This window comes from Medicago sativa, chromosome 3, assembly GCF_051527215.1.
Source record: "Medicago sativa cultivar Bolivia chromosome 3, Bolivia_mono, whole genome shotgun sequence".
NCBI classification, from domain to species: Eukaryota; Viridiplantae; Streptophyta; class Magnoliopsida; order Fabales; family Fabaceae; genus Medicago; species Medicago sativa.
The window spans coordinates 68167333-68183532 of record NC_140751.1 but is presented as its reverse complement, the minus strand read 5'-3'; the positions used below and the strand labels follow the sequence as shown (position 1 = coordinate 68183532).

Sequence of the window (16200 nt, the reverse complement as noted above, 5' to 3'; positions counted from 1 at the left end):
AGTAAAAGCATCCCTCATAAATTGGAACCAAATTAGGCCCATAAAAATATGTTTTATTTTTATTCTTCTGCGAGAAATCGTACTCCGATTTTGCCATATCGTGCTCCGATTTTTTACGAATGGAAGTGCCAATTCTGGTCCCAAAAATCGTACTCCGATTTCTCCAAATCGGGCTCCGATTTTGACAGCTTCAGCAAGCTTGAATTTCTCCAATTTTGAGTCACTTTCACAACAATCTCCACCTTGACTCCAAATTAGTGATGATGCAAAACCATCAACCACCATGCTGCTCTTTCCCTTGTTCCCACTACACCAAGTAGCTCCACAAGTTTACACCCTAACCTCTTCAATCATCGGAATGCTTTTCGCCCTTTTGAAGATCCTTGTGTCCAAACTACTCAAGGCATTTTAGGTAGTTCCACAAGTGCACACCTTAACCTCTTCAGCCATCGGAATGTCTTCCGCCTTCTCGAAGATCCTTGTAGTCCAACTACGCTAGGAATTTCAGATAGTTCTACAAGACTATACCATACTTCTTCAATACAGGACATCTCCCGCTTCCTTGAAGATCTACTTGTGCCCAATCACCCTTGGCTTTTAGAGTAATCCACAAGTATACACCTTAACCCCTTCAGCCCTCGGAATGTCTTCCGCCTTCTCGAAGGTCCTTGCAGTCCAACTACGCTAGGAATTTTAGGTAGTTCCACAAGCATTCACCATGACATCTTCAACACAGGACATCTCCCGCTTCCTTGAAGGTCTCCTTGCATCCAATCACCCTTGGCCTTTTTTTAGGGTAATCCCGCAAGTCGTGCTATACATTCTTCAACCTCCGGAATGCCTTCCGTCTTCATGAAGAAATCCCTTGCTCACCATAGAGCATAGCACCCAAGGTCCTCCATAGTCGTACCATTACCGGTGTGTTCAACTCCACCTCAAGCTGAGCGTACTCTACCTCAACTAGCAAATGCGTACATCCCACTATGTCTTCAACCTTGAAACTCCACCTCAACAGGTAGATCATGAGTATTGTTGTCTCCGCCTCTCCAGACTGATCATGAGTATTCTTACCACCGCCTCTCCAGGCTGATGTTGAGTGTTTAACGTCTCTCCAGACGACCACCGCTCCACTAGGCATCAATCCCAAGGTGAGACACATCACCTTCTTCATCCTCCAAACAACACCACACCATCAGAGCACCCGCATCCTCAAGATGCACCTCAATGTTCTCCAAATCACCAATGATTTTGTTGAACTACACAAGTAGCTCCATGATAGCCTTTGACTCTACCATCTTGAATGAGTAAAGTTGTTGTTTTAGGAATTACCGATGAGCCAAAGACTTTGTCATATACAAAGATTCCAACTTTCCCACATCGATGCAGCAGTTGGTTCCTTTGCATCTTCTCTCGAAACTTTATTCCCGAGGCACAAGACAATGGCACTCCTGGCCTTGTCCACCATCTCGGTCTTCTCCGCTCGTGACATGGTGACCGGTAACGAACCTTCACCCTTCAAAGCGTTCTCACACTTTTGCTGTATTAACACCGCTTCCATTTTTACCTTCCATAACCCAAAATCGTTATCGCCGGTAAACTTCTCAATATCCCACTTCGAACCCATGGTACTTGATTATCCTTTGACCCTTGACCCACGGTGGGCGCCAATTGTTGCGAATTCGATGAGAAAACACACCAATAACAAACTTGATGTATGGAGCAAGGGATAATTAAGCAACCAAAATCAAAGTGTATGGAACAATTATAAACACAAGCCAAAAGTAGAAAACAGCGAGAGAGAAAAGAAGAGAGAACACAAAAGAATTTGTTGACCCAGTTCGGTCCAAATTGACCTAGTCTGGGGGAGAGAGCAGCCCTCCGTTCCACTATATGATGAGTAACGTTACAAAAGAGATATCAATGGGTTACAAGAATAAGTCTCCCGCCTAATTCTACCCAAATCCCAGCCTCTTCCCGTAACCAAGAGACTCAATCCTAATAGTGTTTCCCAAGGTGAATCAACCCTCAAACCCTAGTGTTTGTTGTTGCCTTTCTAAACCCTTGTTTCAGCCCCCTCTATCTCAAGGTTTACACTGATACAATGTCTATATTTATAGTAAAAGCATCCCTCATAAATTGGAACCAAATCAGGCCCATAAAAATACGTTTTATTTTTATTCTTCTGCGCGAAATCGTTCTCTGATTTTGCCAGCTCGTGCTCCAATTTTATACGAATGAAAGTGCCAATTCTGGTCCCAAAAATCGTACTCCGATTTCTCCAAATCGGGCTCCGATTTTGACAGCTTCAGCAAACTTGAATTTCTCCAATTTTAAGTCACTTTCACAACATATACTTTAATGGTCAAAATTTGTGGATATATATAAACTACTCTTAGCATCGACTCTCAACAATTTGCCAAAATCATACTAGCTCACTGTATTTTTTCTTAAAAAAATAACTCACCATGATTTTAATAAATCCACAATGAGATGCATGATATACAAAATTATGATATAAAGGTGGCGGTCAACATTTAATTGTTTGCTAAGATAAAATTTTATATCATTTTTGTTTTTGTCGAGGAATTCCGTTTAGAAGAAGTTGAATATTTTCATGTTTGAGAACTGACCAATGAATTGTGGTTGCATAATAAAAATTCCATATTTATTAATTAGCAATTTGATTAATTAATTACTTTTCTCTTTATAGAATTATTTTTTTCTTCTTGACTTGTCCATCTGTTGAAAAAATTTACTTCGATGGGAAATGTGTCTTTGTAGCTTTGTACTTGCCCGTTAGCAAATAGCCAAATAGTTGGTCCATATTAAACTTTCGAGTAATTTGAAAACCTCAAAATCACATATTAATCAATAATTCATTTAGCATGATAGTGAGCATGTCAAATAATTCATCAAATAACTAACTATGATTAATTTTTAGTTGGTCCATGATTATGATGTTGCCATTAATCATATTCTCTCATGACATTAGCATACTCTTATTAGTCTTATCTTTCACACGTATCGGTATATTAGTTGCCAATTTAGAAGAGTATAAAGCTTAAATTTGTCTGTATGTGCCATGGTCATCTCGAATCTGCATAAGTACAGACAAATTAGCAGCCCCCATTTAAAAATATGTATTTTAGTTTTACTTTCTTCACTAAAGGGCTTCATTTTCAACAAAACTAGTTACAAACCCGTGCTTCGCACGGGGTTCAGTAACGTATTTGACAAAATATTATATTGGAAGGATAGATTGCGAAATGACAAATAATTATAAACCATAATATAATATTTAGAGTACTCTTGCATTACGGATTACAAAATTAAATCTTCAAAATGGCTTGATCACGAGTAACAAATGAAAACATATTTAGTCAGCGGTAGAAACACTTTTCCAGTAATAATTGATATCTATCTATAAACCAATGAAACCCCTATTACCAAAGCTACCTGACTATATCATTTTGACTTTCAGCTTCAACATATATAAATCCTTTCACATGATCTACAACAAAGGCAGGTATTAACTGCAATTTAGTATCCAGTTCTTTCAGGTGAACAAACTTCTGCATCAGACAGATAGCTGAAAGCCTCTCTACCTACTTTATATCATTTTGTGTTTTAGCTTCAACGTATATAAATCTTTTCACATGATCTACATCAAATTTCAATTGATACCCATGGGTACGGATAATATGATATATGTCCCCGCCCCGTTGGATAAATATGATACCCGTGCCCGCCCCGTATCCTCGTGGGTACCCACTATACGGGTACCCGTGGGTATTGAGGTATCCATGGGTACCCATGGAGTTTTGAATTTATTTATTTTTTGGTATAAATAATAACTTTTTTTAAATACCAAAAAACTTCAACTTTTAAACATTCATACATAATCCACTCAAAATTTCATAAATCAGACATAATTCATAGAAAATTCATGATTCTTATATAATCTATATGTTTTATGATGTGAATGAAGTTGAAACGGTGAACTTAATAAGATGAATTAAAAAAATTTAAAATAAAAATAGGTTATTATTGAGGATTTTTAGGTGGGCGGTAAAATTTTCTTCAATAAGGTACCAACTTTAAGTAATTAGATATGATATATAAAGATATATTAGTAATTTACTTAATTTATTATCGGGTATGGGTACCCGTGGGTATGGATACAATCCAATCTGTGTCTGTGTCCATATAATAATGGGTAGTCAAATACCCATTTATTATACCCGTGGATACCTGTTTAGCTACCCGCTCCACACCCGTGACGGATTTTACCCACGGGTACCCATGGGTATGGATATTTTTGCCACCCCTAGCAAAGGCAGATATTAACTGCAATTTAGTACCACGTATATAACTCCTTTCACATGATCTACAACAAAGGTAGATATTAACTGCAATTTAGTATTCAGTCCTTTCAGGTGAACAAACTTCTGAATCAGATAGATAGTTGAATGCCTCTCTACTTGATTTTTATCATTTTGCCTTTCAGTTTCAACGTATATAAATCATTTCACATGATCTACAGCAAAGGCAGATATTAACTGCAATTTAGTATCGAGTCCTTTCATGTGAATTATAGGCACTTTTAAAAAACTTATTTTAAAGAAGAGATGTTCAAATTACAGAATATTACCATTCTTCGTAAATTTGAGAATGAAGGTCGCATAATCCAAATATTTGTGATGCATAGTCTAAGGCATGGGGTTCAGTAACGCATTTTGTAAAAAAATTGTTCCGAAGGAAAAATGAACAAATTAATGAATATTGCACAAAAATTATAAATCTTTATCAAAATATTTATTAAAGCTTTATCAAGAGCAGGAAAACATCATAAATTACATATTAGTTAAAATTATAAAAGTGAGCGCTACTGTCATAGAGTTACTAAAAAGGGATTAACACCAATATTTACATGACACAAAATGAACGAAAGAAACACATTAAACTCTTTACCGTCTTGTGTAGGAACTTGGTTATTAATAATTTGACCGTTAAAAAATAAAAAATCTCTTTGACGTCAAAAAAGTAATATCAACTGAGCAATATTCAGTCTCTTCACATATGCTTAGTAATATTCAGTCTGGAAGATTACATTGAAAGGATAGATGGTAAAATGACGGATAATTGTGAATCATTGTAATATGTCAAAATATAAACCTTAAAAACCATGAACCATCAACTTAGTTTTAAATAGTTAAAAATAAAAAATTGTAAAATAGTTAAAAGTTTTTAAAAATATAAAAATTGGAAAATAGTTAAAAAAAATTGGTGAGGTAGCACTCAACCAAGCAACACTAAAAAAATTATATGCATTAGCGTAACAAAAAAACAGACAGACGGACATAAAATATTACTCTAAACGTTAATGTGTGTATATATTCGCGAGGTTGAAGAAAGGAGATAAAAATATTTGGGATCATTAAATGACAGCGTGAATAAAAATATTTGTGAGATTGTGATGATTAAACGATATTGAAATTAAATATATAAGTGATAAAAAGATAATAAAATTCCTTTGAAAAAAAGGTAATAAAATTAAATGGAACCTCCTTAAAAAATTAATGGAACGGTTAAAAAAAATAAAGTTAAATGGAAGAAAAAAACATATTGAAATATAATATTAAAAAATAAAGAAAAGGTTCCCAGCGTGAGTTGAAAAGAGGTGCTTGTGAAATAAATTGTCGAGAAGTAGTTTTTTAAAGTAACATTCAACAACTTCTGGTCAAAGCTCATTCCATTCAATTTTATGCGTTCAAAAAAAGTACTTTTTTTGGTAAGTACTTAATTGATATTGTATTCGGTCTAACTTCTCCTTAAAAATGTAGAGAAGTTTGAAAAAAGTCGGGTCAAACGATACCTTAATCTTCCACAACGGCAATGTAGAAGCAACTGAATTTGGGAGGAAAAATTGAAAAATAGTTAAAAATATAAAAATTGGAAAATAATTAAAAGTTATTAAAAATATAAAAATTAAAAAATAATTAAAAAAATTGGTTAGGGGCAAAAATGGAAATTCAAATGCCAACCCTAAAAAAAAAAAAACTTCTAATAATTAATTTACCAAAATGCCCCTCCTAGGGGTAAAATGGTAAATTCAACGGACATTTATTTTCATATTAGTTATTATAGATTATCCATAATCCATTATGTTCAAATAAACAATCAAATAAGCATCTCAGCAGTACAATTTCACAATATACTTGGTATTTGTATAAAAATGTACAAGTTACAAGAGTTAATATTGGAGAAAATCCTCTTCTTTTTTCCTTCATTTTTGTATTCACTTCAACTTCAAAACTTTAAACCCCTTAACTGAACATTCACCTAGCTGATAGTATAGAAGTGGCAGCAGTAGCATTAGATGTAGAGGAAGCAGTTGACGTAGAGGCATCGGTCCGAGGCCTCAAATTAGAGTTAACAAAGACAGGCATGGTTGGTTTCATATTCCCCATGAAGTTCTTGCTTTTGAGTAGAACTACTATTTCTGACATAGTTGGCCTTGTAGCAGCTGTTGCTTGAGTGCAAAGCAAAGCAATCTCTATAACTTTCTTCACTTCTTCTGCATCATAGTCACTAGGGTTCAATGTTTTGTCAACTAACTCCAAGTGTCTACCTTCCTCGTATAGTTTCCATGCCTATTAAAGTAAAAATCCAAGTTCATTTAGCATTTGAAAAAGAAAATGAGACTCAATCATCTAAAGATCCGTTCGGTTTGAGAAAACATTTCGGTTCCTAAATATAGAACCCTTTTGGGATTTTTACTTATCCTAAGTTACCAATGAAGTTCTATGAAATTTCTTACCCTTTGAAGAAGGAATTCACCATCAACATCATCCCTCAATTCGCTACTCTTTTGGCCACTTATGATTTCTAGGACTACAACACCAAAACTGTAGGTATCAGCCTTCACTGATAACTGACCATGAATTGCATATTCTGGTGCAGTGTATCCCCTGACATGTACACAAATTTTAAATCACAGTTAGTAAAATAATATTTCTACATGGAAGGTAACATTTTTGGACTTACAATGTTCCTGCAAATCTTGTGCTAACATGAGATTGATCTTCTGGTAAAAGTCTTGCCAATCCAAAATCAGCAATTCTAGGCTGAAGATCATCATCTAAGAGGATATTGCTAGTCTTTATATCCCTATGTATGATGCAAACATGGAAATCTTCATGCAGATAGGATAGACCTCTTGCTGTGCCTAAAATTATATCATACCTTTGAGCCCAATTGAGGGAACCCTTATTTTCACCTGTTACCAAAGTTAAAAAAAGGATTAAATTTCTATATAATATCGGTGTAAAAAATGTAAAGAAAAAAATTACACATGCATCCAATCATATTTTACTACTATATTACTTTGTATAACTAATTCCCAAAACTTCTCGACAAATATCTATGTGTCGAGATGTAATTGGATGCATGTGTAATACGATGTTATACTGACAGTGCATAACAATTACACTCAGATTAAAACAATATATTGAGATTCACAAGATGCTTCAATAGGAAGATTGACATGAATTTTACCAAATAAGAATCTGTCAAGGCTGCTGTTTGCCATGTATTCATAAACAAGGATTCTCTCTTGGCCTTTACTGCAGCATCCAAGAAGCCGAACTAGATTCCTATGATGAACATTACTTATGAGCTTCACTTCACTTTCAAATTGTTCATCCATCTTGCCGGAGCTGCCTAGAATCAATTTCTTGACTGCAACTACTTTACCATTTTTCAGAGTGCCCTGTTCCAAAATGGACAAAATCATGCATGCTTCTTTGTGATCATGTAATAATAAAATAAAATAAAAAATGTTGAAATAAACCAAGTATACCTTGTATACATCTCCAAAACCTCCTTCTCCTAGTTTATTTTCATCGTTAAAATTTTTTGTTGCAGACTTCAAATCTTTATACCTGTAAGTAACTGGACCTTTCAACTCGGTTGCTCCCAATATGTCACCTGATAAGGAAAACATAATTAGGAAATGTAAACAAGGGATTTGAAAATCTTGTAAACATTAAATGGAAGAAATCTCTTGCAAGTGATAGTTTGAAAATCTTGTATCTTCTTTTATAAGAAATCATGATCATGGATTCAAAGAATTTCCAAAATATCTCACCTCTAGGAAGTCTCTTGGGTTTCTTTTTGAGCCTAAACCAAGCAAAAAGTGCAAGGAGGATCACAACAAGGGCTACACCTCCAACACCACCACCAATGATGGCCCATTTCTTACTTGAACCTCCTGCAAGATAAGAAAACGCAGGTAACCTTAATTCCAAATCACATACTATTTTAGATGTTAGTGTACAAAGTGTAAGCACCAACTTCGCCATTTTAACCAAAATATACTCAATAGGAGAATTGGTTCTCGAAATTGTAAGCATTTCATGTTTTTTACGAATTGACAAATAAAAAAATTGTAGATTTATAGGTCAAAATAGTCTCTCTATTAGCTTTTATCGTTGGAGACTAGAGACCATGACGTTACAAGTTAACTGAATATGTGACCCTTTCACGTTGGCCCCGCATCAATGTCACCACACCAAAGACTAATTTGCGTATGGAAATAGGTCTTTCATGGACTAGTTAACCAACAATTAGTCCGTGCATAATTGCAATTACAAATAAATTTATATCTCAGATGACTTAAATTTCAAAGGCAAATTAGTCCAAAATAAGTTGACATTAATGTGAGACCAACGTGTAACATGACATTTCTGGTTAACGTGTCACATCATAGTCTCTAACGATAAAAGTTAACAAAGGAATCATTTTAAATGATATTTTACAATTTCGATGATATATTTACCAATTTGAAAAGATAAAAAACTATTTTGACCGATGCATACAATTTCGAGAACCAATTTTCCTATTCACTCTTCTAAAATCCAAATAAAGAAAGCATTCTAAATTTACCTTGTTTTAAGAAGGGTGTGATATCAATGGTCTGGTTATCAGCAAAGAAGGATTTCTCTGAGTATCTCATAAAACAACCAGCATCAAATGCCCTACCATCTGTATTAGGAAAACAGCTCTGTATGTTGGTGAATCCAACTGTCAAGCAATCTAAACAACCACTTTGAGTGACTGTTTCAGCACATTGTGCTATAGCATAGATTGCATTTCCAGTTCCAACAACTTGTGTCTTGGTAGCTGCAAAGAAAACAGGAATTTTGGGTGTTGCTGTTTGTAGATCCTCTAGCACTTGTTTTGCAGCTGCATTAAAAGCAGTGGCTCCATTTGCTGCCTGGCTTCCACATATCATACTGTTTCCAGGTTGAGTTGTTTGGTCGAAGAACCCATTGCTCTCATACCTGACAACATTTCAAACCTTTTACCATCACATTTAACATCGCATTTAATTATGCGTTGACTTGAGTTGTAAGAAAACGTAAACCCTGAATAATAGATTTATATTTATTATTGTTAATAAAAGCAAAAAAAAAAAATATTTTGCTTAAACAAAAATAATACTATCACTCCTAATTCCCACATCTTAGACTCGAAAACCATTCAATTGATCTTGGTCCTTCCAAAAAAAAAAGTAAAAAATTGATCTTGTTTGTATTTCTTCTAATTCCCCCGACGTGCAAAAATATCTATAGAATAGTCTCTTTCTTTTTTCTTTTTTTTTTATTTATAAATAGTGATATCTATCTGATGACTAAATTCAAATGAACTACCATAATCAAAAAAATACATATACCATAACAGGTAATCTAGTACGAAAGAACCATTAAATTTTTTTTTTTTCGACAACGACATAATTAAATTCTAATAAACATAATTTCAACTATTATAGTTGACAACAAATTTAGCACTACTAAAGCAAGTGGATTTTATTCTTATTATGTTTTTTGCTTTTTTTTTTTTAGTGGTGATCGAGATTTTAACCCCGGACCTTATCTATATTATATATTGTCCCTGTTAACTTAGTTAAGTTGACATTATGTTTTTCGCTTATTTTGATGTTTGTTATGTTCCACTTTCTTTATTTTTTTTTCACCAAAGTTTTATCCCAATAAATTCTCTTAGTATGGTTTATAACGAGGCAGCTGTATATACACTATACTCCCTCCGTTTCAAAATGAGTGTCGTTTTAGGTGTTTACACACATATTAAGAAATGTAATGATTAAGAGAAAGAGAATGGTTATTTTACCAAATTATCCTTATCAACTATTGGTTAGTTTTAAAAGTAATACTTTGGAAGTAGTGTGCAGAGTATTAATTGGAGGGTACAATTGAAAAGAAAAAGTTATTATTGCATTGGAAACTGAAAGCGACACTCATTTTGAAACAATTTATTTTGGCTAAAGCGACACTCATTTTGAAACGGAGGGAGTATTATTTATTCGGATTTTGGCCCTATCTTTCAAGTTTTCTTTTATTTATATTTTTTTAATGTTAATTTTTTTTCTTTGACATAAGTTGAACATTTAACCTCTAACTCATTAATTTTAGCTCAAACTAATTGAGCTATCCAACCTCTATTTCCTTCGCCTTTATTTAAGTTGGATAACACTTGGGTGACATTAACTTATTCAAATGTTGTAAATGATAGGCGGTAGTTTTAGGGTTTGAGCAAATCGAAAAATCTGTTCCACCATGTGAATGTGAGGACTTTTTTTTGTGGTGGTCAGGGTTTGAACCCCAGACCTTGCATATATTATGTATTGTCCCTACCAACTGAGTTAAGCTCACGATGACTGAATCTGAGGACTCTACACTAATCAGTATTAATTAATTCTTCTTAGCATTTGTGTGTGAATGTAAATGTGTGAACGTAAATATATCGACATGCCAACCTTATCATATGAATTATTTAAAAACAAAACCTTATCATAATAATAATATAATATAATATGGTTGAAGAATGAATTGGTGGAGGTGTACCTAAGGAAGCAACCATCATAAATAACACGGGCACCGTTGGAACCAGCGGAGCAATTCCGAATTTGTGCGTCGGCGACGGCGAGGCAGGCGGCACAATCAGAATTAGAGAGATAATTCCTACACTGAAACAAAGCATAAACAGGATTTGCTCCTCTAGCTGATTGTGCTGTGGCAAAATGCTTGCTATCATTCCCTATTTGTGATTTCAAGTCTAGCAAAGTTGCGTTTAGATTTTGGTAGAAATTGGACAAGTTTGTTGCGTTGTATTGGCTACAACCTTTGTTGATTAAACGTGTTTGAGGGTCAGCTTTTGTTAAACTCCATGAACACAACAAGGTAATTGTTAAGGTAAGGAGGTTGTGTTGTGGTCGCATGTTGTTGTCGTGAGTTTTGAAGCTGGTCTTAGAAGGAGGAAACTAAGTGTGTTATATGTGAAGTGAAGACAAAAGAGAGATAAGAAGAAAATTGATGATGGTCTTGGATGAGAATTTAAATGTGGAATATGTAATATAGTAATGGAAAGAGGTGTTTGATTTGATATACTATGGTTTATGAAAAAATATAATTGACTAAGGGGGGACAATTTTGACAACATAATCTTGGCTGTCAGTATAGTGCACCCAGCGCAGCCCATAGAAAGAGTGGAAAAATAAAAAGATTTGGTTGTGGTGGTAGTGAAATATCACTTCAACATAATACACTTTGGATTTTTATCAACAAGTTGTTGAATTATGAGAGTTGACAAAATAAATTTTTAAGTGGTTGTTTATCTATCAAATTAACGTGCCTTGTAAGTTTCATGTTATGGGACATTATGGAGACATGGTGTCTCTTTCGTATCATCTTAGAATATTGGTTCGTTGTTGCTTTTGACATTTTTTCATTGTCTTCTATTAGACATTGATATGAAATTCACGTATAATTAGAGTTGTCAACAATGGGCAGTCCCATTAGTTCATATTTTGGGCCGGATCTAAAAAATAATTATTTCAAAATGCACTTGGACTTTTTTAACCCAAACCCATTTGGCCCATCAGGCTTCGGGTCGGTCCATTATCAATATTTCCGTTTAATTTTTTTGTTAAAAAACACTATATTTTTGAAAAAGTTATCAACTAATTTAAAATTTATTAATAAAAAATATTTAAATAAGTAAACTTAATAAAAATGAATGAATTTAGCTCAAAAAAAATGTAAAAATTATTTACATTTCTATGACCATCCAACCATATTTTAACAAAAAGATAGTTGTGAATAACTAATATATAAAAAATACATAAAAGAGTGAATAAATTAAAAAAGAAGGAAACTAAAACGGGTCGGGCTGGCCCATGACCCACACAGTTCGGGCCGGACTCAAGAATCTGCAACCCAATTATAAATGGGCTGGACCGGGATGGCTCATTTACACAGTTGGGCCTCTCGAGTCGGGCCGAACTAGGCCAGACCATCCTATTTGACACCTCTACATATAATGTCACATGTTTTTAATATTGGTTTTGGGACTGAAAATTTTAGGTATGTAACATCAATTTTTGGGACTGAAAATTTTGACTGGTTTTAATAGGGAAATGTTAACTTGTGCCCTTAAGACACAAGTTAATGAAACAAATATAGAAATAACTCATTGGAATGTGTGCATTACATCTAATCTTTAACTTTTTAATGAGTTGAATGCACAAAATTTTATAAAATATTTCTTCTTTTGAATGGTGAATTTATTGAATTTATCATGAAAATTAATTTATGCATGATGTAATATTTATCTCACTTGTATATTCTGTATGATAGAATTCGAATTCAATATTTCCATGACCAATTTGTGCATCCAACCAAAAGTCCATCTCACAAAAAATCAGTCCACTACAAAGAAGTCAAGAAAGGGAAGAATATCAATTACAGAACCATAGCGCCCACGTCAGCACACCAATAAAGGCCCAAACCGTTAGTTTCTCATTTCTGCACTACTTGAAGTTAGCATCATAAAAATAAATTCCACTTCAACAAGGAGCTTCCACACACTCTTTAGAGCACACATTTCAATTTGTCAAATATCTTATGGTAATATAGTCAAACCATCCATCCAGCGGCGAAGCTAGGAAAAATTTTACGCAGGGGTCAACTATAAAAAAAAAAATTAATTAAAACCAACATATTAATTTTAAAGATAAAATATATTTTTAGTCCTATAAATTATAATTTTTTAGGTTTGGTCCTTGCAAACAAATTTATTCAATTTTTATTTTTTTAAAATTTTACAAAAAAAAAAGTGTTTTTAGTCTTGGATTTCATCTTTATAACAAAAAATTAAGAACTAAAATCGCAAGTGTTGTAGAGACTAAAATCAAAATAATCCAAAAATTAACCAATGCATGAAAATTAACTAAGAGCAGTAACAAATGATAAAAATTGACAATAGCTATTTAAAAAAGTAGGACAAAATGTGTTTCAAGAAGCCAATTTTATCCATAAATCACTATTTACAAAATAGATTCATAATATATTTTCCAATGTACACAAATAGGTTATGTTTAATTATGACTATTGTCTTGATAGTTTTTATTGTTAAAAAAGTTTTCTCTATAATTGTTATTGAGACCGGAAGTACCAAACCAATACAAATAAATCTATCAATCATATCATAATTTTTTACTTTTTTATTTATGCTAATTTTCGGCAATTGAACTTATTTGAGGTAGCTCAATATTTATTAATTGAGGTAGCTGAATATAAATACATACCAACTACTACAATAATAATTTTTGTTTTTGGGGTAGCCAAGGCTACCCCAACCCATTGAAAGGATACGCCACTGCATCCATCAGCAAACTAATCTCTATTAACTACGAGGTAGTGACCACCACAGCACCTGCAAGTCAATATAGTCCCAGCACCTCTTCGCACCTCAAATAGTCATGCCCACATGTTGTTAATAGTGGCACCATTCGAAAAAATATGATATGAAAATATGTTTACAAGGGGTGGATGATCTTCACCTCAAATTGGATTTGAATAAGTAATTCAAAGAAAGTATGTGAATTATGTGAGTTTATCTATGATTTGTTAGACCACACATACTATGCCCACTTGTTTACTACAAGGATTGATTTTGTTATCCAAAAAGGTCTAGGGACGCAGCTTGTTGCCCATTTAATTTCTATTCATGTGTAATTAATCATTGATATACATATTATCTAGATATGTTTGACTTGTTGAACTCAGTAATCTGCTACGCATACATTCATCGCCTGACCACCAAATTCATCTCTCATCCATGCTAACTCCTTTTGCTAAGAGTCCGCAAAAAAATACATTTCCCTATTTTTCCGTTATGAACGACTAATTTTAGTATTGTTAGTATTATGTTGGAGTCTAATCTTTGACCTCTTTACCACTTCGCTTCTTAACTCTTCCACTTCGGCCACTAAATCATTTTTATACACCCTATATGTCATGCTTTATTCTTGTCTTAAAGTTTAACAACCAAATATAAACTAAGGTTTTTTGTGTTATTCCGATATTTAATTTTAACAAATATTGAAATGCACCCTAAAATTCTACATAAAAATGTCAATAGACCAGTCAAATTTATGTCATGTATCAGAACCCTTCTCAAAATATATTTTCATAATTGCAGCAGTCACAGAAAGAACATTTCAAAAGTTGGCTTGGATTTCTCTATTCCAAAATTGAGATAACTACACTTGTAACTTTTTTTAGCACCATTTTACTATCACACCTATTTTAACATTTAGACACTCAACATTCTTAGCTAACTCTCAATGACCAAATTGATGATATATGCAACAAGAACCTTTTTCTTCATTCAGCTACTTTTGATTCCAAAACACTATTATATTCTTGATAGAATTTCATTCACAGCCACAACAATGTTCTCATAACGCTGCCACACTTCAGGTCCATCTTGATCTCTTGCTGCATAATCTAGCTGCATTATTTTTCACCAATACAAAAATAAACATCAATTGAAAAGTAATAAAACCTTACACAACAAAAACAATAAACTCTTCATGACAAAGTGTCCTAGTTTTAAGACAAAGTTTCCTTACTCTAGTAACATTGTTGAAGAGAGTAGAATAGAGTTTCCTTAACTGTGACCTTTCACTTCCAGGCTTGTTTTGAATTATGGTGTATATATCCTTCTTCAAAAGTGCTGAACTTCTTCTCAATTCCTTTTGTGCTATTTTCCATGACTTTGACTCTAACAAATCTCTAACTTGCAATAAATCTTGTGCATGAACTCTCACTACATTTTGTGCCTCTTCAACTGTTTGATCAGGGACAACAAGTCCAAAATCAAATGCATTTGCAATCTTTGTCCTAAACATGCACTCTCCACTAAAAATCAACCCCAAATTTCTTCTACTGATTTTCAGTGACAAATCTTTCTGTTGAGAATGTTGGAAATTACAAGGTTTGACACAACATGTGAATTTTGGAAACAAGTGTGTCATGTTGGGTTGTAAGGTAAATGTTCTTAACTCCATTGTTCTTTGAATTCAACCTTAAACAACATCAAATGTAATTAATTAACATCCCATGAATTTCTAATATGATTGGAAGAAGAAAAAATAAACATTTCTACACAATAATTGAACATATCTTATGAGTTATGATAACATAAATAAAATTAGAATGTGAAGAAGAGAAAATGAAAGTGAAAGAAACTCTTCTTGGTTCTTACCTTATCTTATCTGATTCAAATATAATGACGCCAATTGAATGGACAACACAAATTTGCGTGCCCTGACTTATTAACCTGAATTGAAATCCACCAGAATAAATTTTTTTTTTTTGGTTACAATCCACCAGAATAAATTAATGATACTACTGGATTTTGGTATGCCAAAAAAATGAGAGATAGCATAAATTTTAGAATTTTTTTGAAGAACTAAATTTTAGAATTTTGTGAGGGACGAAAGTTTTATTTGACCGGTTGAGTAACCAACGTTATAAAGAAATTTTTGGACAGATTGAAGACAGATATATGAATTTTATGGAGGAGAAAACGGAACCAGATTTATTTTAAATGTCGTTTTAGAATAGTATCATCTAATTAATAAAGTGGATTTTTGGAGAGTTTTTTTTCTTCTTTCTTTTATATCCTCATTTTAATCTACTAATGAATTTATAAAAAAAAAAAAAACATTTGATATTACTTTGGTTTCAGAAAATGGATTCTCTCCAAACATGAAAGAGAAAATGAGAAATAAAATTATAAAAAAAATAAAAGATTAAATTTGATGGTTGAGAT

General features: G+C 33.2%; 2 protein-coding genes across 3 annotated transcripts; both read right to left on the bottom strand.

Moving 5' to 3' along the window:
- Nucleotides 1–6148: 6148 nt before the first annotated feature.
- LOC146939489 (cysteine-rich receptor-like protein kinase 2) lies at nt 6149–11404 on the bottom strand. Its single transcript, XM_085753112.1, has 8 exons — nt 10926–11404; nt 8947–9344; nt 8150–8272; nt 7862–7989; nt 7558–7771; nt 7048–7279; nt 6821–6971; nt 6149–6653 (listed from the first exon to the last, which is right to left on the bottom strand). The coding sequence occupies exons 1-8, from the start codon at nt 11297–11299 to the stop codon at nt 6339–6341; spliced, it is 1935 nt and encodes a 644-aa protein (XP_085609238.1). The 5' UTR covers nt 11300–11404; the 3' UTR covers nt 6149–6338.
- A 3108-nt stretch (nt 11405–14512) lies between these two features.
- PQL3 (PsbQ-like 3) lies at nt 14513–15767 on the bottom strand. Of its 2 annotated transcripts, XM_085753108.1 has the most exons (3): nt 15631–15767; nt 14996–15450; nt 14513–14874 (listed from the first exon to the last, which is right to left on the bottom strand). In XM_085753108.1, the coding sequence occupies exons 2-3, from the start codon at nt 15431–15433 to the stop codon at nt 14779–14781; spliced, it is 534 nt and encodes a 177-aa protein (XP_085609234.1). In that variant the 5' UTR covers nt 15434–15450; nt 15631–15767; the 3' UTR covers nt 14513–14778. The 2 variants fall into 2 exon arrangements, with proteins under 2 accessions (XP_085609234.1, XP_085609233.1); XM_085753107.1 differs by lacking the exon at nt 15631–15767 and having other exon boundaries at nt 14996–15571.
- Between the last annotated feature and the right edge of the window lie 433 nt (nt 15768–16200).